This window comes from Stegostoma tigrinum, chromosome 32 (genome assembly GCF_030684315.1).
Source record: "Stegostoma tigrinum isolate sSteTig4 chromosome 32, sSteTig4.hap1, whole genome shotgun sequence".
Taxonomy (NCBI): domain Eukaryota; kingdom Metazoa; phylum Chordata; class Chondrichthyes; order Orectolobiformes; family Stegostomatidae; genus Stegostoma; species Stegostoma tigrinum.
The window spans coordinates 5,240,860-5,267,822 of record NC_081385.1 but is presented as its reverse complement, the minus strand read 5'-3'; the positions used below and the strand labels follow the sequence as shown (position 1 = coordinate 5,267,822).

The 26,963-nt window shown below is 45.3% G+C and overlaps 1 protein-coding gene across 2 annotated transcripts in view; it reads right to left on the bottom strand.

The window, feature by feature from the left end:
- phldb1b (pleckstrin homology-like domain, family B, member 1b) overlaps positions 1–26,963 on the bottom strand; it is a 368,925-nt gene that overhangs the window by 72,436 nt on the left and 269,526 nt on the right. The window contains exons 8-13 of one of the 2 annotated variants that reach the window (XM_048562077.2): positions 24,980–25,123; positions 20,999–21,136; positions 7,562–7,690; positions 6,813–6,968; positions 2,362–2,472; positions 102–191 (exon numbers count right to left, since the gene is read on the bottom strand). In XM_048562077.2, the coding sequence (XP_048418034.1) occupies positions 102–191; positions 2,362–2,472; positions 6,813–6,968; positions 7,562–7,690; positions 20,999–21,136; positions 24,980–25,123 (768 nt within the window). The remainder of the gene's footprint in view (positions 1–101; positions 192–2,361; positions 2,473–6,812; positions 6,969–7,561; positions 7,691–20,998; positions 21,137–24,979; positions 25,124–26,963) is intronic. The other variant, XM_059639124.1, reaches the window with a different exon arrangement.

The following is a 26,963-nucleotide window of genomic DNA, read 5'->3' as shown; positions in this document are numbered from 1 at the left end:
TGGGAAAGCCCCTCGAAACATTTTGACTTCATTGAATACTTTGTAAATGCACTTTTTGCCAATATGCAGATAGGAACCAGAAAAATATTAAATCAGTTCACCTCCTTTAATGCTGTCGAGCCTTTGGAAAAGGTTTTTCCCCCAGTCACCATAAAATACTGCTTTTCCAGATTGGCCAGTTTGTCTTTTTCCTAGAAAGAAGTGTATTTGCAAATTAGAAAAAGTTTACCATCAAACGCCATGAACTTGTGTTTGCAATTTGGAGGAAGAGCTGGATGTCACAGTCAATCACCTTTGGGAAGGCTGCAGGTGACAGTTACAGTTACCCAGCAGTGATTTTCCACAACTTGGCCAGTTAAGACCATATGACATAGTAGCAGAAGTAGGCCACTCAGCCCATCAAGTCTCCTTGGCCAATCAATGGAATTATGCATCCGATGCCGGTATATTTTCCTTAGATCAGGTGACAAAAGACCATAAGACATAGGAGCAAAATTAGGCCATTCAATCCATTGAGTCTCTGCCATTCCAAGATGGCTGATGTGTTTCTTAACCCTTGTACAGTTTTAGCAAAACCTCCTTACTTTTACACACCGTTCCTTTGGAATGAAGGCCAACATTCCATTTGCCTTCCCTCTTACACCCTTAATCCGGATACTAGCTTTTTGTGATTCATACATGAGGACTTCCAAATCCCTCTCTGCTCTAACTTTCTGCAATCTTTCCCCACTTAATTAATATCTAGCTCTTTTATTCTTTCTGCCACTAAATTCCTTCTGACAAGTTTTTACCCACTCTGTCAACATCACTCTGTAGACTGCGTCATCTTCACAACTTACCTTTTGTCCACTTTTTGTGTCATCGGCCCACTTGGTGATAGTACATTCACTTTTCTCATCCAACTCACTCATTATATATTGTAAATATTGTGGCCAACATTGATCCCTGTGGCACTCCTTTAGTTACAGGATACCATCCTCAAAAGGCCCCCTTCTTCAAACTCTCTCTTCTGTTTGTTGACCAATTTCTGTCCATTATATAAGACTCTAATGCCATGGGGCCCTTATCTGGTGAATGGAGCAAATTGTCACACACACCACATTTGCACCAAAGTGTGGATGAGAAGCCTGCCCTGCTAAGACGCAGATTTAAGATTAAGTTAGAAGGCATCAGAGCTTCAAAATGCACCACAAGAATCGCAGCAAGGTATCGCTGCAGTAAGGTGGAGAGTAGCCATATGCAGGCCAGCCACACAATGTACAGGAGAGACCTCACCTTCTGCTGGAAGTTAGAGAAGTTACACCAGGCAGGGTAAGACTGGTCCATCCAGACTACTCACCTCCCCTCTCCACCTCCTTCCCTTCCACCCTGCACTTGAAACAGGTATTAACTTACTATGATGGTGCGGTGATACAGAAAGAGGTCATTTGGTCCATCGTGCCTGGCTTTTGAAAGAGTTTTCCCATTTGTCCCCCTCCCTTGTTCTATCCCCAGAGCTCAGCCAATTATTGACTCGTGGCCAAGGTGTTCATAAAATCAAAATTGAGTATTCCGGTCAACGGGCAGAGGAGTTATCACTGGGAGGGGGTAACATCAAGCCAGCTGGAGTGTAACCACTGCTTTATACAGTGTGTATGTTCCTCACTGGAACACAAGGAAGCCAGTCAGCCCCTCGAATCTGCTGCAATGTTCAATCAGATTGTGGCTGAGCTGAATCACAACTCTGTTCACCCATTCTGATTTCAGATCCTATGTTACCTTTCATATTATCCCTTTCTAAGTAGCATTTATATTAATTTACACTACTCTTTATATTGCCCTTGCTTAATAAAAATGTATCGCTCTGAAGTTTTCAAATTTCCTATTGGGCCCAAACTCAGTGGCATGCAGGAGGAGTCCGTTCCAGATTTCCAACCTCTGCTCTTTGAGAAGAAAGGTTTCCAGACAACATCCACCACGCCATCCCCCACCTCACCCACAAAGGTCTCGCTCTCAATTTCAGTTTTTGCCCCATTGTCTATAGAGGAAATCAGTTCTCTTTATTTACCCAATCAAATCCTTTCATCATTTTCAATGCAATCAGAACAACCTTTCATAGACCATACAACAACAAAAACAACAATCGCTGGAAAAGCTCAGTAGGTCTGGCAGCATCTGTGAAGAAATAATCAAGTGTTAACGTTTCGGGTCTGGTGACCCTTCCTCAAAATACAAGGTATTCTGTTGTCATAATTTTACCCCCTGAACCCCAGTATCATTTTGGATGGAGGAGTAAACTAGTTAGCACAGACATGCCAGGATCAGCATGGATCAGATGACCCTCTTCCAATCTATTATTCAAATTATTTCAGATACCAGTACCTTCTGAAGCAACTGCATCATAGCATTTTTCTCTCTGGTCAATCTCTCACACTCCTGAAGAGCCTGATAGCGAATCTGATTGGCTTGATTCTCTAAAGCAGAGACCTTGTCCTGTGGAACAAAGATGGAGATGTTTGAGCCCATATTCGAGGCTGACACAATAGTGCAGCACCGCGGCAGAACTGCACTAACAGAGGAGCTGTCTTTACAGAGAAGAGAGAAATGAAGCTGAGGTCCCTGTAAACGTACCCGGTGGGATGTATAAGATCACACAGCCAATACTCTAAAGAGGAAGTGCTGATTTCTCCTTGCTGCTCTGGTCAATATACATCGCCCAACCAATATCAATAATAGGGAAGAGGTGGCACATTGGTATTGCTATTGACTGGCAGTCCAGAAACCCAGCCCAATGCTCTGGGGCATAGGTTCAAGTCTAACCCTGGCAGGTGATAGAAATTTGAGTGAATAAAAATTTGGAATTAAAAGTTAGTCTACGCAATCATTGCTGATCGTTGTAAAAACTCATTTGGTTCACTAATGCCCTTTGCATTGGGGAAGTAAGGCCATACCCAGTTTGGCCTGCATCTGACACCTATCCGCAGCAACATAGCTGAGTCTTAACTGCCTTCTGGGCAATTAGGGATGGGTGTTCACATCCCATGAATGACTAATGAAAAAGGCTACCAGGTCATAACAGCAAAATGAAAACAGGAGTAGGCCACTTGTCACCTTTTCTCTGGTGTTCCATGAGATAAAGGCTGACCTTTCACCTCAAATCTACTTTCTTGCCTGATCCCCATTTCTCTTCATTCCCTTGGTATCAAACAGATCTCTCAATCCCAGAATAACGCTAACAAGGTGTGAAGCTGGATGAACACAGCTGGCCAAGCAGCACAAGAGCTGACGTTTCGGGCCTAAACCCCTCATCCTCTGATGAAGGGTTTGGCCCGAAACGTCAGCTTTTGTGCTCCTGAGATGCTGCCTGGCCTGCTGTGTTCATCTTGCTCCACACTTTGTTATCTTGGATTCTCTGGCATCTGCAGTTCCCATTATTCTCAAACCCAGAAGCTATTCATCAACTGAGCCTCATCACAACCTTCAGCAACACAGGATTTGGGGATGATCAATATGATATTGTGGACTATCAGTGGTCTGAGAGGTGCCAGAGACCTAATGGAGGAGGGAACAGAGATGGATAAACTCATCAAGGATTTGAATGATTGTATAAATATAGGGAGCTAGTAATCAGTGGTGTGTGGGCATTGTGGTGTGTGGCTAACAAACAAAGGTCTCATGTAAAAATATGGACTTGACTTCTGTTTAAGTTGTTATTTTTTGAAGTAGAATACAGGAGCAGGAGTACACCATCCAGTCCAGCAGGCCTGATCTAACCTTCAGATGCATCATCTCTGATCACTGCCGAATGCAATTTACCTGCACTATCCCAGTATCCCTTGATGTCATTAGTGCCCAGGAATCTACTATTCTCTGTTTTGAACATACTCAAGTGACCGAGCCATTTGAGGTGAAGAATTCAGAGTGAAGAAATCCATCCTCATCTCAATCATGATTGGCCTACCTGTTATCCTGAGATTGTCTCCCCTGGTTAAAGACTTAGCAGTAACTTACCTAAACTATCCTGTCACACTCTGAAAAAGTTTTACAAGTTTCAATGAGGCCCAGCCTTCATTCTTTAAGCCTCTAGGGAACACAAAGCCAATGTCCTCACTCTCTCCTCATAAGATAATCATGTCATTCCAGAAATCTTGTGGCCTGTGAGATCCTGCTGTGAATCAGTTGGCCCATCAGGTTTTCCTACCTTATGACAGGGACACTTCAGAAAGTTTTGTGAAGCACTCTGGGATAGCCCAAGGCAATGTGAGGCACTCTGGGATAGCCCCCAAGACAATGTGAGGCACTCTGGGATAGCCCAAGGCAATGTGAGGCACTTTGGGATAGCCCCCAAGACAATGTGAGGCACTCTGGTCTAGCCCAAGGCAATGTGAGGCACTCTGGGACAGCCTAAGACAATGTGAGGCACTCTGGGACAGCCCAAGACAATGTGAGGCACTGTGGGATAGCCACAAGACAATGTGAGGCACTCTGAGATAGTCTAAGACAATGTGAGGCACTCTGGGACAGTCTAAGACAATGTGAGGCACTCTGGGATAGCACAAAACAATGTGAGGCACTCTGGGACAGCCTAAGACAATGTGAGGCACTCTGGGATAGGCTGCAAGACAATGTGAGGCACTCTGGGACAGTCTAAGACAATGTGAGGCACTCTGGGATAGCACAAAACAATGTGAGGCACTCTGGGACAGCCTAAGACAATGTGAGGCACTCTGGGATAGGCCCCAAGACAATGTGAGGCACTCTGGGACAGCCCAAGACAATGTGAGGCACTTTGAGATAGCACAAGACAATGTGAGACACTCTGGGACAGCACAAGACAATGTGAGGCACTCTGGGATCGCACAAGACAATGTGGGGCACTCTGGGACAGCCCAAGACAATGTGAGGCACTCTGGGTCAGCCCAAGACAATGTGAGGCACTCTGGGATCGCACAAGACAATGTGGGGCACTCTGGGACAGCCCAAGACAATGTGAGGCACTCCGGGACAGCACAAGACAATGTGAGGCACTCCGGGACAGCACAAGACAATGTGAGGCACTCTGGGACAGGCCAAGACAATGTGAGGCACTCTGGGATAGCACAAGACAATGTGAGGCACTCTGGGACAGGCCAAGACAATGTGAGGCACTCTGGGATAGCACAAGACAATGTGAGGCACTTTGAGATAGCACAAGACAATGTGAGACACTCTGGGACAGCACAAGACAATGTGAGGCACTCTGGGACAGCCCAAGACAATGTGAGGCACTGTGGGATAGCCACAAGACAATGTGAGGCACTCTGAGATAGTCTAAGACAATGTGAGGCACTCTGGGACAGTCTAAGACAATGTGAGGCACTCTGGGATAGCACAAAACAATGTGAGGCACTCTGGGACAGCCTAAGACAATGTGAGGCACTCTGGGATAGGCTGCAAGACAATGTGAGGCACTCTGGGACAGTCTAAGACAATGTGAGGCACTCTGGGATAGCACAAAACAATGTGAGGCACTCTGGGACAGCCTAAGACAATGTGAGGCACTCTGGGATAGGCCCCAAGACAATGTGAGGCACTCTGGGACAGCCCAAGGCAATGTGAGGCACTTTGGGATAGCCCCCAAGACAATGTGAGGCACTCTGGTCTAGCCCAAGGCAATGTGAGGCACTCTGGGACAGCCTAAGACAATGTGAGGCACTCTGGGACAGCCCAAGACAATGTGAGGCACTGTGGGATAGCCACAAGACAATGTGAGGCACTCTGAGATAGTCTAAGACAATGTGAGGCACTCTGGGACAGTCTAAGACAATGTGAGGCACTCTGGGATAGCACAAAACAATGTGAGGCACTCTGGGACAGCCTAAGACAATGTGAGGCACTCTGGGATAGGCTGCAAGACAATGTGAGGCACTCTGGGACAGTCTAAGACAATGTGAGGCACTCTGGGATAGCACAAAACAATGTGAGGCACTCTGGGACAGCCTAAGACAATGTGAGGCACTCTGGGATAGGCCCCAAGACAATGTGAGGCACTCTGGGACAGCCCAAGACAATGTGAGGCACTTTGAGATAGCACAAGACAATGTGAGACACTCTGGGACAGCACAAGACAATGTGAGGCACTCTGGGATCGCACAAGACAATGTGGGGCACTCTGGGACAGCCCAAGACAATGTGAGGCACTCTGGGTCAGCCCAAGACAATGTGAGGCACTCTGGGATCGCACAAGACAATGTGGGGCACTCTGGGACAGCCCAAGACAATGTGAGGCACTCCGGGACAGCACAAGACAATGTGAGGCACTCCGGGACAGCACAAGACAATGTGAGGCACTCTGGGACAGGCCAAGACAATGTGAGGCACTCTGGGATAGCACAAGACAATGTGAGGCACTCTGGGACAGGCCAAGACAATGTGAGGCACTCTGGGATAGCACAAGACAATGTGAGGCACTCTGGGATAGCACAAGACAATGTGAGACACTCTGGGATAGCACAAGACAATGTGAGACACTCTGGGATAACCCAGGACAATGTGAGGCACTCTGGGATAGCCCAAGACAATGTGAGGCACTCTGGGATAGCACAAGACAATGTGAGACACTCTGGGATAACCCAGGACAATGTGAGACACTCTGGGATAGCACAAGACAATGTGAGACACTCTGGGATAACCCAGGACAATGTGAGGCACTCTGGGATAGCCCAAGACAATGGGAGGCAATGCACTTGGTGAATTCAAACCCAGGTCCCAGCTGTTCACCGCCCAGTGTCAGAGAACCTGCAGCATGGGAAGGGGAAGAAGCAAGAGTTTCAGGTACTGAGAGGAGCCTGTACCTTTCTCCGCATGGTGCTGCGCTGGTATTCAGCCTTGTCCTGCTGAAGCTGCTGGCTCACGGTCTCCCGTTCCTCTTCTAGGCGACTCTCTTTCTCCAGCTGCTGAAACTCCAAGTCTTCAAAGAGTTTGGCTTCAGATTCAAGAGTTTCCACTTCCTAGAACAGGTCATGAGAGATTCCATAACTAACAGCAGAGAGAAAGAATGTCAAACCTGTTCCCTGTGCTTCTGCTCAGCTGCAAGTCCTCCCAGAGGACCTCGAAGTGATTCACTTAAGACTCACTTACCATATCAAGAGCCTGACTACTCAATCTGTCTTGCTGTCTCGAGCCCTCAAAAACTATCAGCAAAATATTTAGTTGAAATTTTCAACATAACCCTTCAAAACTCTTCAGTGCAACTGGCCACAGTATATTAATAAGTAATGACAAAGCAAAGTTAACAGTATTTATAAAAGCAGTTTCTTAAGGCTTTCCAACAAATTGGATCCAATTTAAATCAACCAAAAGAAAAACCAAGAAAGGCAAGGCTTATTCAATCATGCAAGAGTCATTCCAAGCTTCCCCCAAATCTCTTGGGTTTTATGCTGTGTCTGGGCGACCGTAAATACCTTATTAAACGCTTCTGATTCCAGGCTCCCTAATCGCCTTTATGCAGTGACATTAAGTACCTGGAATCAGCCACTGTATAAGGACAGAGAGGTCACACGATCCACAGGGAGGGAAAGCCAATGAGGTAGGAAAAACTGACCCTTTTGAGGTGGTCCTGTAACTGCTCCCTCATTGATTCAGGGCAGTTATCAAGCTGGCTCTTCAACTCATGGCAATGCGACTGTAGTCTCTGCACTTCTCTTTCCTCAGCATCAAGCTTTACCCTTTCCTGAATTTGAAAAACATAAAAAAGAGAAAAAAAAAACACACTTCTCAAATCCACGCCATGCAGAAGCCTGAAGATTAGAACAGTGGTATAGCCAAAGAGGTTTGGAAGAGAAAACTGGGGATGGGTTTTGGGGGCCTAGAGTGGCAAATTTTGAGAAGAGGCCTGAGAGTAGCTTATTGTCACTAAAAAAACTGTTTCGACTCTTGGACTCTGCACATTCAAAGGGCCGAAGAGCCTACACCTAAGTCCAAATAAAGAAAATCCAGAATCTCTGGCACATGAGGCCAATCATGGCAGAGTCATCTCTTTGAAAGAGTTATCCAATCAGTCCCACACCACATAAACTTTGTCCTGTTAATCTTGCCAAAATTTACCCGACTTCTCTTCTTTCACTAGGACACAAAGACTTGACAGATTAACTATCATTGTGTAGTTAGATTTTTTTGTGTAAAGTGGTACTAGTGACTAAGGTTAGCCAATAAAGTCAGTCCCTGAGCTTCAAGCTAATCCATCATCTAAAGCACTTTGGGAGGTCATTGTGGTCGAATGATAGAGACACAGGGTTTCATTCAACCACAGGCGACCATCCACACAATGTCATCTCAAGACCATTAGTGTTTCAAATGAAGCCACGCCACTGAGATGTCACCTCACCTGTAAAATCCTATTCATTCACAGAGCTTGAGAAGAAAGGTTTCATTCCTCTCATTATATCATCGCTGGGGGCAATTCTCTCGAATTTTTCATTCCCCAGTGAATCCAATTTCCTTGACAAAGGCTGTCACTGACCTAAGATCTAGCCACGGAGCTGGCCAAAGATGTATTCTTCTCTCCCAAACACAAACTCCAGGGGGATTGGAAGGGAAGGTCCCCTTTGATCAGCTTGGTTTCTTTTTACCACCCATTTCAAGTCTCACCCGGGAGATCACATTACTAGTAAGTGGACAGTAAGTGTCGAATGATGATGCTTCAAACATCAAGAGGGTGTTCTCATGAAATTCCCCTGGGTACTGGTGTGGATTTGGAAATAGCTGACTAGCTAATGGTCAGGAGCATGAATCATTACAAAGGCAAAACCTCTGGTCACTTTATCCAACACTACACTCCTGCCAACCTTCATCCACCATCAATCATTTCCTCCTTCACCGATGTTTCAGTTTCTTTCGTGTGTGGATCCAGTTTCTCCTTAACTGCTTCTACTCGATTCACCACAGCTACTCTGAAGCAGTCCATGTCCATATGCAGCAAGATTCGGACATATCCAGGCTTGAGCTGCTACATGACAAATAACATTCACACCACGACAGCCAACAACAAGCGTCTCTAACAAGAGAGAATCTAAACATTGCTCTGTGACATTCACTGGTGTTTACCATCTCTGATGCCCCCGCAGTCAACATCTTGCAGATTAACTTTGACCAGAAAATGAACTGGACCAGCCAAGCAACTACTGTGGCTGCAAGACAAAGAAGTTGGAAAGTCACCTCCCAACTCCCCAAAGCCTGTCCACCATCTGCAAGGCACAAGCCAGGGGTGTGACAGAATACTCCCCATTTGCCTGGATGGGTACAGCCTCAATAATGCTCAAGAAACTTGACACAATCCAGGACAAAGCAGCCCGCTTGATTGGCACCACATTCACAAACAGTGACTCCCTCCACCACCGATGCTCAGTAACAGCAGTGTGCACTATCTACAAGATGCACTGCAGAAATTCACCAAAGATCCTCACACAGCACCTTCTAAGCCCAGGACCACTTCCCACCCCCTGCAAGTTCCCCTCCAAGCCACTGACCATCCTGACTTGGAAATATATTGCCGTTCCTTCACTATTGCTGGGTCAAAATTCCAGAATTCCCTTCCGCAGGGTATTGTGTGCATCCCTCCATCCTAGGCACTGCAGCATTTCAAGAAGGCAGCTCACACCACCTTCGCAAGGGCCATTAGAGAAGGCCACTAAATGCTGGCCCAGTATACAATGCACACATCCCATGAATAAGTGAACTAAAGCCTCCATGTGGCAGCTGGTTTCACATTCTCTCTGCTCTCTGTCTCAAGATGTTTCTCCTGAATGGATTAGTAACTTTAGGAGAACCTATGTTACATTTATGGACACTCTCACAAGCGGAAACACGTTCTCTACACTGCTGCAATTAAACGTTGCCATTATCCTCAAGATGAGTTGTGTGATTCTATCACCGTTTATTACAGGTTGAACTACTTCACTCCACATGTTCTGGGCATGGAAAACGCTTGGCACAAAATGGATTGCATGATAGTCCAGTGCTGCAGAAATGTTCTGACCTCATTCCACCCCAACAACAGCCAATAAATAAGTGGCATTTAACACTCAGAGATCCATACTTGCAAGCAGCCCTTCAATATCTGAGGCACAATTAAACAGCAACATTTGCAAAAATTGTTTGAATATAATACATAGCCTGTGTTTCTAACAGGCCTCTCTCCTCTTCCAGTCTTAAGGTTTTCGGGGGTGGGGGAAGCTGGCCAGGGTGTGTGCGGATGGTGCCTTTTATACTCAAGGATGATTCAGAGATGACCCTTTAGAACTGAGATGAGGAGGAATTTCTTCAGCCCGGGGGTGGGGAATCTGGGGAACTCATTGCCACAGAGGCAAAATCATTGGGTGCATTGAAGACAGAGACAGATAGTTTCTTGATTAGGAAGGGGAGCAAACGTTATGGGGGAAGGTAGGAGAATGGAGTTGAGAAAGATATCAGCCATGACTGAATGGCAGAGAAGCCTCAATGGGCTGAGTAGTCTGATTCCCGTCCTATATCTTATGGTCTTACAAAGCTGATGGCTGCACAATTTTATCTCAATTAGCCTGTGGTATTGAGATTTCTTTTAATAGTTCAAGGGAAGTGGGTATTGCTGGCTAGGTCCTTATTTATTGCCTGTCCCTAATTGCCCTGGGCCAATAGGGTCTTCCCATGAGTGAGTGGAAAAATGGCCCACGCTGGGGGATACTGATCCAGCAAATCATGGCAAATTCTGCCTCTCTGTAATGTCCTCAAGTCTTAAAACCATCCGAGATCCTTGTGCTCCTCCAGTTCTGACCTCTTGAGCATCCCTGAATTTCCTTACTGCATGTATTAGCAGCAGTGCCCCTCAGCTGGTAATGAATTCCCTCCAGATATTACTGCGTCTCTCCAGCATGCTCCCCATTTTCACCAAAAATTCACCAAACATCCATTGACAGCACCTTCCAAACCCACGACCACTTCGATCCAGAAGGACAAGGGCAGCAGATACATGGGAACACCACTCCTTTGCAAGTTCCCCTCCAAGCCACTCACCATCCTCACTCGGAAATATATCGCCGAGCCTTTGCTGTGGCTGGGTCAAAATCCTGGAATTCCCTCCCTAAGGGCATTGTGGGTCAACCCACAGCACACGGACTGCAGTGATTCAAGAAGGCAGCTCACGCCCACCTTCTCAAGGGCAACTATAGACGGGCAATAAATTCTGACCCAGCCAGAGATGCCCACATCCTGTGAGTGAATAAAATAAAATTTTTCTGACGTTTTGGGGAATGGGATAGAGTCGACACCACAGTCAAACAGCATGTTGATTCTTGTTGTGGTGGTTACATGGTAAACACCTTCAAATACCTCTGGCCATGAGAACCAGTGAGACAAAGACTGGAGCTGGCAAAACTGGGTGCAAATAATGTGCTTTCATTAAATCAAAACAGAAATTGCTGGAGAAAATTAGCAGCAACTGTGGAGAGAGAAAAACAAAGTTAACGTTTTTGGGTCCGGTGATCCTTCTGCACAATTCAAATCTCGAAACGTTAGCTCTGTTTCTCTCTCTGCAGATGCTGCCAGACCTGCTGAGTCTTCCCAGCAATTTCTGTTTTGGTTTCTGACTTTCAGCATCCTCAACTCTTTGTTTTATTTTACTTGTTTTAATGTTAGGGTTACTGCTCCCACGATCATCAGGAAGCAATTTATTGAGTCCCATTTCACCCCGGACATAACTGGACAAACCCAAATATGCAGAGTTCATCTGTGTGTCTATGAAACCTGTCTCAGTCAGGACGAGGATTTGGAATTTGATTTGAAATTGTTGACCCCAGGCAAACCAGGCAGACCTGCTTCTTCTCAAACAGGATGAAAAGGAGATCTCACAAAGTTTGCTGGCTTACATGTTTATTGGCCATTTGGGGCAGGAGGTAGTTCATGCTGCAAATCCCTTACACATCTGCTTCAGTTTAAAAATTATCCTCGATGCTTTGTACTCCTCCATGGCCTCCTGATCTCTATATCCTTCTTCAGTCCCACCCACCCACCGACATCTCTACATCCCTCACATCCTGCCCTCTTGCATATTCACCATTTTACTATTGATGGCCATGGTTTCAGTTCCCAAGCTCAGAAACTCCCTCCCTAAACGTCTCCGCCTCTCCCTCTTCCTTTAAGACCCTCCTGAAAACGTTTGTCTATCCACCAATCTCCTTTTTCCACTCAGCATTCCATTTTAGTGAATAAGCAACCCTGTATAATGCCTCAGGATGGTTTAGTATGTTAATGGAACCAGGTAAATGCAAGTTGTTATTGTGTGAAGGCACTGGGCTGTATTAGGAAGGTTCACAGAGATACTTGGACTGTGTCCAGCTGGTAGTGTGCACTAAACATCCTCTCCACTGCTCCCATTGCTGAGGGAGACATTACCAACGGCTCAGTCAGATCTTAGATTGGCCTGGAATTCCCATAGGTCTCCAGGGGACTGGAGCAGGGAATTTTGCTGGTCGTTGCATGAAGCAAGATTGAAACACATAACACATTCTCAATTGGGCACATGCGCACACACACACATGCACACGCACACGCACACACCACACACACACACACACACACACAGACACACACACACACACACAAGAAGACAGCCCCGTAAAGATCAACAAGACTGTCTCTGTGTGGAACTGCAGGAGATGGGTGAGAGACTAAACAAGTATTTTGCATCAGTTTATACTGTGGAGTCAGATTTTGAGAACTACCAGAAATAAATACTGATGTCTTAAAAATTGACCAATTACAGAGGAGGAGGAACTGGACATCTTAAAACACATAAAGTAGGTTAAATCCCTGGGACCTGATCAGGTGTACCCCAAAACAGTTCTGGGGAAGAGATTGCTGGGCCCTTGCTGAGATATTTGAGGCATTGATAGCCACAGGTGAGGTGCCGGAAGACTGAAGATTGGCTAATGTAGTGCCAGCATTTAAGAAAGGTGGTAAGGAAAATGCAGGGAAGTATAGACCGGTGAGCCTGATGTCAGCAGTGGGAAATTGTTGGAGTGGATCCTGAGGGTCAGGATTTACATGCATTTGGAAAGGCAAGGGCTGATTCAGGACAGTCAGTATGACCTGTGCGTGGGAAATCGTGTCTCACTAACTTGGTTGAGTTTTTTGAAGAAGTGACAAAGAAGATTGTTGAAGGCCTACATATGACTCCAGAAGCTTAACTGCCCTCAAGGGCAATTAGGGGTGAGAATAAATGTGGGTCTTGGCAATGATACCCATATCCCATCAATGAATAGAGTGGCTGTGCCTGACAATGAGAGGAGAAATGAGACATGTCGCATATCCACCTGGAGATTTATAACAACTGCACTCTGCTCTGAAGGACTGGTTAAACATCTCAAACAAGTGCTACCTGCTATTTACCCTATAATCTTTCTTTTTGGTTTCATCAACAAAAAAAACAGAAAAATGGTGTTACCCAGACCTCCCCCTCCTTGTTTTTTATGACGACTGAGTACAGAGAAACTCTGTCACTCCCTTAAAATAAACCGAGGACTTTAGAAAGAATCTCAGGCCACTTCTTTTGTTAATTCATTTAAAGCAAGCAATTTTCGGGACTGGTTTCCCCTGGCGAGACACGGTGGGAGTGGGATTTCTGGTGAAGTCTTGTTCATCTTCCTCTGGCCATGTCACTAAGTTAGGAACAACAGCAGAAAGATGTGAAAAGCAACCGGTTAATCCCCAACAACAAGTTCATCGATTCTCTGTCTGTGGCGGCGAAAGCAGTGTTCCCGCCAGGTAAGCAGCTTAGCAATGCAAACGCGCACTCACACATCGCCAAGGGGGAACGTGGGCCGTGCAGTCAAACCGCTGACGTCGTTTCCGTGGAAGGCGAGGATGGGCAGGGAGAGGACGTTGCCTCAGTTACTGCAGCAGACTGTGCAATAGACAAAGCATGCAGGAGGTGGGGAGGAGAAAGGAGCCGTGTCAGTATCTCAACGAGTTAACAAAGTTAGAAGGAATTAGTGCACAGAAAGTTAGAAACTATACTTAAGCAAGACTAAAGTGTGTCACAAAAAAACCCTCAACTATGGTAACCCTTTAACATCAAGTTCTGTCTGCCCAGCTTTAGCTTGGCCTCACTCAGTACCACTTGCTAAAGGAAGTAGGGCTGGAATTGGAAACTCCTATTTGCTGGACGCTGCAGCTGGGATCAGATCTCCCACAATCCAAAACTCAACCCTACAACGCCCTTCTGATAGAGGATGTGAATCAGTTTGGTCTGCAGCTGCATTGGCCAAGGCTGCTCTCTCATTGGACATGTTTGCAGAGTGTCCCAGTTCAGACTCCGGCAGATTGAGAGTTCAGAGCATCAAAGCAATTTCCCAGAAGGATTCAGACACTCAGCAGGTCACGGTCTACAGGTGAGGCAGCTGATCACATCTCTTAGTGTTCATTACTGGAGTGTAACAACACACTGACTCACAAAGCAATAACTGTTGCTTGTGTCTGTCTTTGTGCTGGCACCTTTGAAAACAAGACTTTGCTGATGGATGCATTTAGCTTTAACAGCTTCCCTGTCTGCTGGTTATTCTGGTCTCACTCTGCGACCACTGCACCTGTGCTACATCCCTGTACAGCTTAACTGGAATGACGATTCCATGCACCAAGGCTGAAGCAGTCACAGTCAGTAGGATTTTTGCTTACAGAAACATTGCAGCTTATTTTCAGACCACATTCAGACCTCTGGACTTGAGATGATATTCAGAAGCAGGTTGTGATGTGTTTTGTCATTTTCTACATGTTTATTCATAAATATCACATTCACATTGAGACAGATGTCATGAAATTTATTTACAACACTGATTATTAACATGGATCTAATATCACAGTTTGGGTTTTGTGCCCGCTGATTGGCGTGACTGTAACGAGGTCAGCCAGATGGACCTCTGAGAATATGGCACAGTAGCTCAGTGGTTAGCACTGTTGCCTCACAGAGCCAGGGACCCAGGTTCAATTCCACCCTCGGGCAACTGTCTGTGTGGAGTTTGCACATTCTCCCCATGTCTGTGTGGGTTTCCTCCAGGTGTTCTCGTTTCCTCCCACAGTCTGAAGACGTGCAGGCTAGGTGGATTGGCCATGCTAAGTTGCTCATAGTGTTCAGGGATGTTTAGATTAGGTGGATTATAGGGGGATGGGTGGGATGCTCTGACGGTCAGCGTGGACTTGTTGGGCCGAAGGGCCCGTTTCCACACTCTAGGGATTTTATGATCTAGGATCTATGATTATGAGTTCCCTGATTGGAGCTGTTAATCTGGTCCAATCAGGGAGCCCTGGCTGACAGAAATAAATAGGAGTGTCAGGGGTTATGATCACTCTAGGAGCTGACTCTGAGCTAGCTGGGTTAGAGTCATGTACTATGCACTAGTAAATAAAGGGTGACTTGGTGACAGGATGCCAGTCTTTGTGAAGTTATTTCACTGATGTTACTGGATATTGCATTAGACACGATTGACTGAACCCTGACTCCAGGAAACAGAAAATGTGTCTGAAGGCAAAGCAAATGGAATTTCACATGTTCCTGACATGTAGTTGTCTTAAAGGTACAGGCCTGCCTGCCCTGGAGCTGATGCCACTACAGAATAGGGTGATTTGCCTTGGTGCCAGTATCTATCTCTCTGGGGATCTAAGCTATCACCGATTGCACACAACTGTTGCCTGAATGGAATGTTAACATTGCCCCTTCTGCCTTGAGTAACACCAGAGAGTACAGCCACATGGACAGGTGCCTGAGATACACCTTGGGAGCACAGACTGAGCTCGGACCAGCTCAGCACGAACACTTCCTAGCAATGATACTGCTCGTCAGCTCCAAAAAAATGGGTGATTCCTACTGGAGTGATTTCTGGAAGCAACTGACATCATTTTGTGTGTTTAATTTATGTGCTAACCTCTGCTTAAAGCATTATGCTAGAAAAATAATCCCGCTTTCATTGGGAGACTTTGCTGTTGCATGTGTTACAAGTTCTGTTTCACAGCAGTTCACGGAACTTAATGTTTAAATAGATTTTATTTGCATTAAAGTAGGCTGTTACTCCAAGTCCTGCCATAACTCTGCTTCCCTTTAATTCATTGGCCAACAGTCACGTTAATATTCACAGAATCCTGTTACACCTTGCCTCACAGTTCATTTCCTGTCACAATATTTCATTGCAGTTAAATCACCTTGTGTCAATAGCTGAGACCCAATGGGTGCAGTTCACTGATCAGCATTCAAACACTACTCTCATACAGTACAGCATGGAAACAGACCCTTTGGTCCTACTCATCCATGCTGACCAAATATCCTAAATTGATCTAGTCCCATTTGCCAGCATTTGGCCCATATCCCTCTACTTGGCCCATATCCCTCCTATTTGGCCCATATCCTTCCTATTCATGTACTCTTCCAGACGCCTTTTGAATATTGTAATTGGACCAGCCTTCACCACTTCCTCTGGCAGCTTGTTCCATACACACACCACACTGTGTGAAAAATTTGCCCCTTAGGTCCCTTTTAAATCTTTCCCCTCTCACATTAAACCTATGCCCTCTAGTTTTGGAACCCTCCCCAACCCTGGGCAAAAACCTTGTCTATTCTCCCTCTCCATGCCCCTCATGATTTTATAAACCTCTATAAGGTCACCCCTCAGCTTCTGATGCTCCAGAGAAAATGGCCCCAGCCTATTCAGCCTCTCCCTATAGCTCAAACCCTCCAACCCTGGCAACATCCTCGTAAATCTTTTCTGAACTCTTTCAAACTTCACATCCTTCCTGTAGCAGGGAGACCAGAATTGCATGCTGTATTCCAAAAGTGTCCCTAACCAATGTCCTGTACAGCTGCAACATGACCTCCCAACTCTTATACTCAATGTACTGACCAATAAAAGCAAGCATACCAAGCGCTTTTTTCACTATCCCTATCTACCTGAGATTCCACTTTCAAGGAATTATGAACTTGCATTCCAAGGTCTCTTTGTTCAGCAACACTCCCCAGGACCTTATCATTAAGTATACAAGTTTTGATCTGATTTGCTTTTCCAAATTACAGCATATCACATTAATTTAAATTAAACTATCCTAAATTAAATTTGTCACTCCTCAGCCCAAGGTCCAGTTGTACTCCGAGGTAACCTTCTTCACTGTACACTACACCTCCAATTTTGGAGTCATCTGCAACTTACCATCTGTACCTCCTATGTTCATATCCAGATCATTTACATAAATGACAGAAACCAGTGGACCCAGCACCGATCCTTGTGGCACACCGCTGGTCACAGGCCTCCAGTCTGAAAGGCAACACTCCAACACCAGTCTCTGTCTGCTACCTTCAAGCCAGTTCTGTTTCCAAATATCTAGTTCTCCCTGGTTTCCGTGTGATCTAACCTTGCTAACCAGTCTACCACAAGGAACCTTATCAAATGCTTTACTGAAGCCCATGTAGATCATGTCCAGTGCTCTGCCCTCATCAACCCTCCTCGTTACTTCTTCAAAAAACTCAATCAAGTTAGTGAGACATGATTTCTCATGCACAAAGCCATGTTGACAGTCCCTAATCAGTCCTTGGCTTTCCAAATACATGTAAATCTTGTCCCTGAGGATTCCCTCCAACAACTTGCCCACCACTGACGTCAGTGCTCACTGGTCTATAGTTCCCTGGCTTTTCCTTACCCATCTTCCTTAAATCGGTGGCACTATGTTAGCCAACCTCAACTGTCTGGCACCTCACCCACTGCTATTGATGCTACAAATAGCCACGATTCTTCTCTCACAAGAATAAAAATTAGGAATCTGCCTCCCAGGTGAAGGTATCGTTGTTGGTTACAGGATCCATCTGCTATCCTGGCCCACGTGACCCCTGACCCCCACTGCAACATGGCCAACTTATAAATACTGAAACAGCCTCACGAGATGTTTATCACCTCCTCAAGGGCAATTAGGAATGCACAATCATGTATGGCCCAACTAGCAGCTTCCCCCCACTCCATCCTGTGAATGAATAGAAATGAAATTGAGCACTAAATTAAATCAGAACACCCATGAAGAGTCTTGGGATCTGACAATGACATCTTCACACCAATCCTGAAATCCTTTATGTTTGCTTAATCAACGTTTTCCTCTTTGTAGATCATAAAATGTGAGGCTGGATGAACACAGCAGGCCAAGCAGCATCTCAGGAGCACAAAAGCTGACGTTTCAGGCCTAGACCCTTCATCAGAGAGCACTGCTGTCTCAACACTAGGGATCCAGGCTCAATTCCACCCTCAGGCAACTGAGGAGTTTTCACGATTGTCCTTGTGTGTAGGTTTCCTCCCACAACCCAAAGACATGTAGGTTAGGTGGATTGGCTATGCCTCCCCCTCTCTCCCTATTTATTCCAGTTCCCTCTCCCCATCCCCCTCTCTGACGAAGGGTCTAGGCCCCGAAATGTCAGCTTTTGTGCTCCTGAGATGCTGCTTGGCCTGCTGTGTTCATCCAGCCTCACATTTTATTATCTTGGAATTCTCCAGCATCTGCAGTTCCCATTATCTCTTTTCCTCTTTGTACTTGGCTTTTTGCATTATTCCAGGGAGGTTGAATGCAAGGTTAGGGAGCTGGCCCTCAGCTTTTAATGAAGCAACTTTGGAACATCCCGGTTTCAATAACTCTAACTCGTTAACATTCTTCCCCTTTCTCCAGGGGAGTAGATGCTGGAGGATGTTTATTGTTGCCTTTTACACATACGTCTTTCATTTCTCTCCTGGTCCTATTAGCAGTCTTTCCAATAAGCATCTTTTTTTTCATTATCATCCCATCTCAACCTTTCCTTTTAGTTTCTCTATCTAAATCTCTTCCTTCTACTGCTTCTGAATTTGCTGAAAGTTCAGTCTCTTCATCCCTGTGAAATTTTAACCTTATTTCTCCCTCTACATCTGCTGCCTGACCTGCTGAATGCTTCTAGCATTTTCTGGTTTTGTTTAATCCCTGATTTAATGGAGTGGAATCACAGGAAGGTCCCAAATATCTCTCACAAAAAATTAATGTTTTTCTTTCAGTTTGAACACCTCTGCTGCTCCACGCCAGAGGCCGAGCATGTTTTATGACTCAAAACTGCCTACAAAGTAACCCTCTTTGTTGGTGCCTCTGAGCGTGCTTGAACAGTAATGTGTGGCAGCTTGTCGCATGATAATGAAATGCACCACACAGAAACAGGCCATTCAGTCCAAATAGTCCACACTTGTGTTCATGCTCCACCTCAGTCTTCACCCTCTTACCTCATTTAACCCGATCATTCCTCCCTCCTTCATGTACTTATCTAGTCACCTCTTAAATACATGTCTTCATGACTTACCATTATCCCTCTGGACTAAGAAATTTCTCCTGAATTCCCAATTGGATTTATTAAGGAACGCCCTACATTTCCGACCCCTGCTTCTGGTTTTGCCCAAGACTTGCCTAGTACCTCTATAACTAGCTCATCGAACATTTCCAAAATTTGAAAGGCCCTTGTCAGGTCACCCACTCAGCTTTTGTCTTTCTAGACAGAAGGCCGTCCCCACAGTCTTTCCTGATAATTTCAACCTCCAGAGACCAGGGATGTCCATCATATTCCAAGTATCTTTAATTCTCTAATTCAGCAATTGTTTCCCATCACCTGATGGTGCTGGTTTGCATTACAATCCACTCTCCCTGTAATGATTCACTCCAATGATCCTTTACCCTCTGTGAGCCCAAAGGGTGAATGTGGATAGATATTTGGCTGTAGGTTCTTCACTGAGGGTTAGATCTGATTCCTTTCCAGTCGCCCTGCTGCAGTCACTGGGCAATGGTTACGGACAATACCTCACCTCTCCGAAGTTCAGAAACACTATGACCTGCAGTCAGATTTTTATCAGCAGTTGTGTTTAAGCTCTGCAAGTGTCTGCAATGTCAAATGTAACTGCAATAGATGTGTCTAATGCTCTCACTGCCGTTTACACAAACGGGGAGCACAGACAGCTTCTGTACAGATGCTCCCTAGCTCCGGCATAAACATGAGATAACATTTATTTTACAGCAGTTTACGGGATCAGTCCCGAGCTTAGATCTGAATTGAAGTCAAAGGGTTGCTGTTAATGTCTGATGTCCAGTTACAAATTTATCCCCGTCATTTAGTCATGAGTCCTTTTCATTGCAGTCTTAGGGCCAGGAGTTGCTAAAACCACCAGCCTCTATACAACACTGCTGCTGGTCTGGATCACGGTCATGTGCTGGATATTAATCCCTTATAGATGAGGATTTAAGGTGAGAGAGCAGAGGAAAGGACCAGTGTGACGTCACATCACCAAATCGAGCAGATTCAGTAGCCACTGGCTTACTCCGGTATTTGTTGGTCCACTAATTGCTGTAAATGAGAGGCCTTTTTAAAAAGAGCAAGGACCTACTCCAGATGTAATAAGAGAGCAGCCGCAGCACGTTGGAGAGTTTTTTTTTTAAAAACAGGCCAGTTTTGGGGCCCTCTTGTGGCACAGTCTCTGGACCGAGAGTCCAGGGTTCAGAGGTGTGTGATAACATTTCCGAACAGTTGATGAGGAAAAATAAGTTAAATGAAACAAAAACATTGAAGGTTGGTTTTGGGCACTTATGCACAGTGGTAGTGCGCCTAGCTCTGAGCCAGGAGGGCTGGGTTCAGCTCCCACCTGCACTAGAGATGCGTAATAACATTTCTGAACAGGTTGATAAAGAAAAGGGTATTTTTTCCTGTAGGAAGTGGGCTTGTTTGGGAAGGAGAGAGGGAAGACTGTAGTTTGTACTGAACAATGAAATGCAAACAAGCTTGTGGAAGGCAGCTCCCTGTTTGGGACAACTAGCCATATACCATCTGAGCTCACCCTAAAAGCAAATTAAACTGTCTCCCCTAAAGGTGAGGGAGCTGACATCAGATAAGTTCCTCATCTCTGCACCTTGAAGAAATAATGAGAAGAGATTAGAGAGACAGGAGAGAAGACAGACAGCGAGAGACCTCGGTGAGAATGGGCTTTACCTTCTCCTTTTCTCTCTGGATGTTGCTCTCCAGCTCGGAAAGTTTCTCCTCCAACTGCACAATGATCTGCTGTTCCTGCCGGATTTGAGCAATTTCCGACTCCCGCTCTCCCTGAAGCAGAGCTCGCTCCATCTCCGCCTGCAGTGAATGGTACACAGCCACATTTATGGAGCGCCCAGCACATTTTCAGCGCTTCCTAAGTGACATATTTCTAATAATGTACATTCTTCCTTTGCCCCATCCCCTGCCCAAGGGTTGGCGCTGTTTTAAAGCAGGAAATGCAGCAGCTAAATTGTGCATAGCAAGATCCCACAGGCTGAGCTCTGAAATAAATTATGTCAAAGTTCATTCTAACATTCATGTTGATTCTAAGGGAAGCCCTCAGCCTGAGAATGTTGGATAGCCAACCTGCCAGAATTTTTGAGGAATCTCCACCTATCAAAGGTTAAAGTGCATGAGAGGAAAATTATTGCAGCAATCAACAAGGCTGTAACTCTTTTCATTTTGTTCAAATACTTTCATTTTTTGCTGCTCAAAAAGTAGCTGAGATGCCAGGCAGAAAACGATGTTTCGCTAACAAGGACTTACATTTATATAGTGCTTTTTCCCTATGGCCAAACTAGCCTGAAAATGTACAGCTGGATGAACTTTTCTGATGAAGGGTCTAGGCCTGAAACGTCAGCTTTTCTGCTCCTAAGACGTTGCTTGGCCTGCTGTGTTCATCCAGCTCTTCACTTTGTTATCTCAGATTCTCCAGCATCTGCAGTTCCCATTATCACTGAAAATGCACAGTCTGGGAAGCTGAGAAGACACAGGCTGAGTTAGTACATGTTTGGGAGATCACGTGGAATACCGCGTACAGCAGACCGAGGCCGAGTGGTTCAACAGGCCAGAAACACTAAGTTCAATTTCCACTCCATAAAATGTTGGAGCAGCAAGAGACCATTCAGCACATTAAGTATGCTTCACCATTCAATGAGATCATAGCTGATCTGACAATGTTCAACCTCACTTTCCTGCCTCTTACCCATAACCCTTGATTTCCTTCCTGGTTAAAAAGCTATTTCAGCTTTAATATACTTAACAACCCGTTCTTGACAGTTCTCTGTGGTAAAGCATTCCACAGATTGATTACTCACTGCGAGAAAAAAAATACTCCTCATCTCTGTCTTAAGTGGCCCTACTCTAAGATGATGCCTTCTGGTTTTAGACTCTCCTGCAAAGGTGGAATGTATCTCAACAGCTACCCTGCCCAGGCCTCATGTACATTTCATTAACATCAGACCTCATTCTCCTAAACTCCAATGAGCACAGGCTCAACTTCTCAGCGACTACTCATAAGACAGTCCTTACATACATGGGATCAGCCGAGTGAATATTCTCTGGACTGCCTCCAAAGACAAAATATATTTCATTAGATAAGGGGCCCAAAACTGATCACAGTATTTTAGTTGTGGTCCAACTAGCGCCTTTCATAGTTTTAGCAAAACCTCCCTATTTTCATACTGCATTCTCTTTGAAATAAACTCTAACAGTCCATTTACCTTCCCTAAATCTTGCTAGTTTTCTGTGATTCATGAACAAAGACTCTCCAATCCTTTGTGCTTTGGCTTTCTGCAGTCTTTCTCCATTTACATAATTTCAGAGTAGGAGCTGATGGACAAGAAAGGTATGTGTATAGCACTGTCAAACCAGGTTGTGTATCGACTTTGAAATCCTTCCAGGACACACCAATGGCAGGTATCAAATGTGGGAGAGACTCTGGTCAGCAAACTGATGGAAGGAAATTGAAACCTTGACCATCACCACCTACAGCTCCAGGCTGCGACATGCAGGTTAAAGTGGCGTTGTCCCAACCAATATAGGCTTGTCTGGGGTGCTGGCACTTTGATTGGCTGGGGGTGGGTATCAGATTGGTGCCAGATGCATGGAGTTAGGTCTCTGTTCTGACCAGGTTGGATGTGGGACTTGCCTCTTTGCTCTACCCCTAACTGAAATCACAATGCAGTGGGGTGGATCTTTCCATGAGCTGAGGGCTCAAGACAGAGCATCGGAGTAGAATCTATTTTGTTACATTGTGCCTTTAGCCCATGGCCATGTCTGCTCTCCGCAGGGGATGGGAGACCACCTGGCAATAGGAGGAGAGCAATAGGTCATTCCCTATCTCTAGAACAGATGTTCCAGGTTCAAGTGCCACTCCAGGATTGGGACATGAGGTTCATGTGGTGGTTTAATGATGATAATCAACCCAGGCGTCCTTCCACCTCCTCCCCACTATTCCCATGGAAACACGGGGGTACATACACTCAAAACAATTACTAGCTCAATCCCCATCCAGTCTACAGCCAGTGCCAAGTTTTTGGACATCCAACTCATGAATGCTCATACTTGTGAATAAGAGTACATACAGGAGTGTTTTAGTGTTAATTCTAAAGATCCAACAGGCAAAGATTTGCTGGTATTTATGAATTGCTAATTTATATCATCCCATATGGTGTTCTGACTTGGGTACAAACTGACCTGCTAACTGACGAAAAAACAGGCCCCGTTTTTAATCCAGGAGCTGCCTGTAACCCAACCCCTGGTCTTTAATGTTTGTGCGATGTCTTGCTCCATCACAGCATTGCTACTGTCAATCCAAATACCGATTCTTTCTGTAACCTGAAACAACCGTGCCCAGTTTCAGGTCTGAGGATGGTTGTTTTCGGGGAGTTAAAGTTGGGTCGCCACAGTTGGCCATTTTAAAAGGTAAGAAAAGGGTAAAACATTCCCTGATGGTCCCAGGTAACTGTTGGAGCAGATTCTCCTCCTTTCTCCAAAGCAGCATTGGTGACAGGGCTTGTAAATGGCATGTGGCCTTGAAAGAGTTAATCTGAAGTCCCACCCATTGAGTGTGAAACGACCGTCTCTGGGAGGAGCTAGTCAGCTCTGATTGGTAGATGCAGTTCCAGTTTGTTTGTTTATCTCCACTGTTAATGATTATGTAGTTTAAGTTAGCTTGGCATCTGTTTGGCGATAATCATATCCTCGATCAGAGTAACGTAGTTATCTCCACTGTAACTTGGGTTTTTTATCTGTAACGTGATGAACATTTCCTGTTACCGAAGAATCTGCCGCTTTTGACCAGACTTGCACTTGGTCACCCTTCCCCAGTCACTATTAGTAATCCTTCGACTAGTACTAGAATACAGCTTGGTAAGGTTGGCATCAACCCAGGTGCCCAAGGGAGATCTGAGTATTAATCTGGTGCCATCTGAAAATGTCTCCTATTATAGTGCGGTGGTCAGGTGGGCGCCCTAGCACCATTCCACCTCTGAACCATGCATAATGTCCCTGCCCTGACACCATTTGAGATCCTTAAGTGGCAAATTAATTGTCGGCAAAGACCCTCATCCTGCCACCAAGAATATTCATAGTGGCATAGTGGTATTGTCACTGGGCAAGGAATCCTGAGACCCAGGTTAATGGTCTGGGGACATGGTGTGAATCCCAACATAGCAGGTGGTGAGTCAATGAAAATCCGGTATTAAAAGCCAAGCCAAACAGCAATCATTGCCGTTAAAAACCCAGCTGTTCACTAATGGCCGCTTTTGGGAAGGGAATCTCTGCCATCCTTACCTAGACTGACCCCTGGCAACATGGTTTGGTGAGTCTTAACGCCCTCTGAAGTGGCCCTAGGAGGCCACTCGGTTCAGGGGTTAATTAGGGATGGGCAATAAATGCTGTCCCCACCACATGATGCCCATTTCCGCTGAATGCATAAAAATAAATTAACCCAGGGATTAGCACTCTGGGAAACAAAGGTGGGATCTTGTGTGATGAAACCTCCAGGGACGCGACAGGGTTGGCAGCCCCTAGATATTGAATATCACAAAAAAAAAATCACTAAGGCCAGAGTAAGGGTGAGTGAATCGGACTCAGAGGATGTGCGAAAAACAAAGGAAGTCACAGAGCTTAGTAAAATGGAGCTCATTCCCCCACCTCATGATTGGACTCCTCAAGTTGTTGGTCAAGTTCTTTAACTCTCTGCTTGAGTTCATCGACGGATGCAAGGATTCTGAGCCTCTCCTCCTCCAGGTACGCAGCCTGCGGGACTGAGTGACTGCCTGCAGAATCTTCATGCTGCTTACATTGAAACATAGGAAAGTTTAAGAGGGAGGAAAATAATGGGTAAAAAAAATCCAAGCCAGCAGCTCAGATAGTACAGTGCAGAAGGGGGACATTCGGCTGTATTAGCACACGGGAATATTCCATCAGGTTGGACTCACTCATCTGCGCATTCCTCAAAACCATGAAAAAAACACCTCCTGGCCTCTAATTGAATTCCTTTTCAAGTAGTGCATTACAGGTCAGAATAAGTTGCTGAGTAAGAAAAAGCTTCTCCCTGTCATATTTATCTTAAATCTGAGCCCTTCGGTTGCCACAACTGCATTTTCAGCCCTTTTAACTCTCCAGCCAATTTCCCTCTGGCTGCTTTATTTTGTTATTCATTTGCAGCATATAGGTTTCACTGGCCAGCCAGCATTTATTGCTCTGTCTCACACAATGTTGCAGTGAAGTTTAATGAAAGCCTGGCGCAGTGGGCAGTGAAAGAGGTCATCCGAGATTACAAAGAGATCTTGATTGATTGGGTCAATGGGCTAAAGAGTGGCAGATGGAGTTTAATCTTGCATTTTGGTAAAACAAATGGCAGCAGGACTTATGCAATAAAAGTAAGGCCTTGGGTAGTGTTGTAGAACAGAGAGACCTCAGTGTTCGGATGTATAATTCTTTGAAGTTTGCATCACATGTAGACAAGGTTGCTAAGTAGGTGTTTAGAATGCTTGCCTTCGTTGTTCAGACCTTTGAGTATAGGAGTTGGGGCATCATGTTGAGATTGTACAGGACGCTGGTGTGGCCTCTTCTGGAATATTATGTCCAGTTCTGGTCACCTAGTTATAAGAAGGATATTATCAAGCTAGAAAAGATTTCCTAGGATGTTGCTGGGCTTGGACGGTTTGAGTTATTGGGAGAGGCTGGATACGTTGGGACTTCCTTCACTGCAGCATAGGAGGTTGAGGGATGACCTTATTGAGGTGTATAAAATCATGAGAGGCATCGTTTTAAGGTGAGAGGGGATAGATTTAAAAAAGACATGAGGAGTAACATTTTTACACAGAGAGAGGTTTATGTGTGGAATGAACCACCAGAGGATGTGGGTACAGTTACAAAGTTTAATAGACATTTGGAAAGTACATGAATAGGAAAGTTTGAGGGTTATCGGTCAAGTGCAGGTAGATGGGATTAGTTTAGTTTGGGATTATGGTCAGCGTCAACTGGTTGGGCCAAAGGGTCTGTTTCGGTGCTGTATGACTCTGTGACTCTCTGTAATCTTCCCGACTCTCACGTAGTTTCTGACTGTAACCCTTCGCTCCCATTACTTTTAGAGGGGAAGTCAATGCTGCTAATGATTCTTACTTCGTCCTCAATCAGTTCTCCGAGACACTGTTTACTTTCTTGCCTTGAACCCATTAGCCATTTAGCATTATCACCTCATGTAATCTGCTGTCCTCACATACACTTTCCCCTCCCTTCCCTCTCACCCCTGCTTTCCAACCTTGCCGGAAACCTATCCTGATAATTTCTTTCCAGGTTCAGAAGTAAAGTTTATCAAACACAGCAAGTGTTGGAGAAACTCAGTCTGTGGTAGCCATGATGTGGAGATACAGTGCTGGACTGGGGTGGACAAGGTCAGAAGTCACATGATACCAGGTTATAGTCCAATGGGTTTATTTAAAACCACAAACTTTCGGAGCACTGCTCCTGCATCAGATGAAGTTGCCTCACAAGGGAGCAGCGCTCCGAAAGCTTGTGATTTCAAGTAAACCTGTTGGACTATAACCTGGTGTCATGTAATTTCTGACAGCATCTATAGCAAGAGAAACAGAAATAATGTCACAACTGAAGAAATGTCTTAATGGACCTA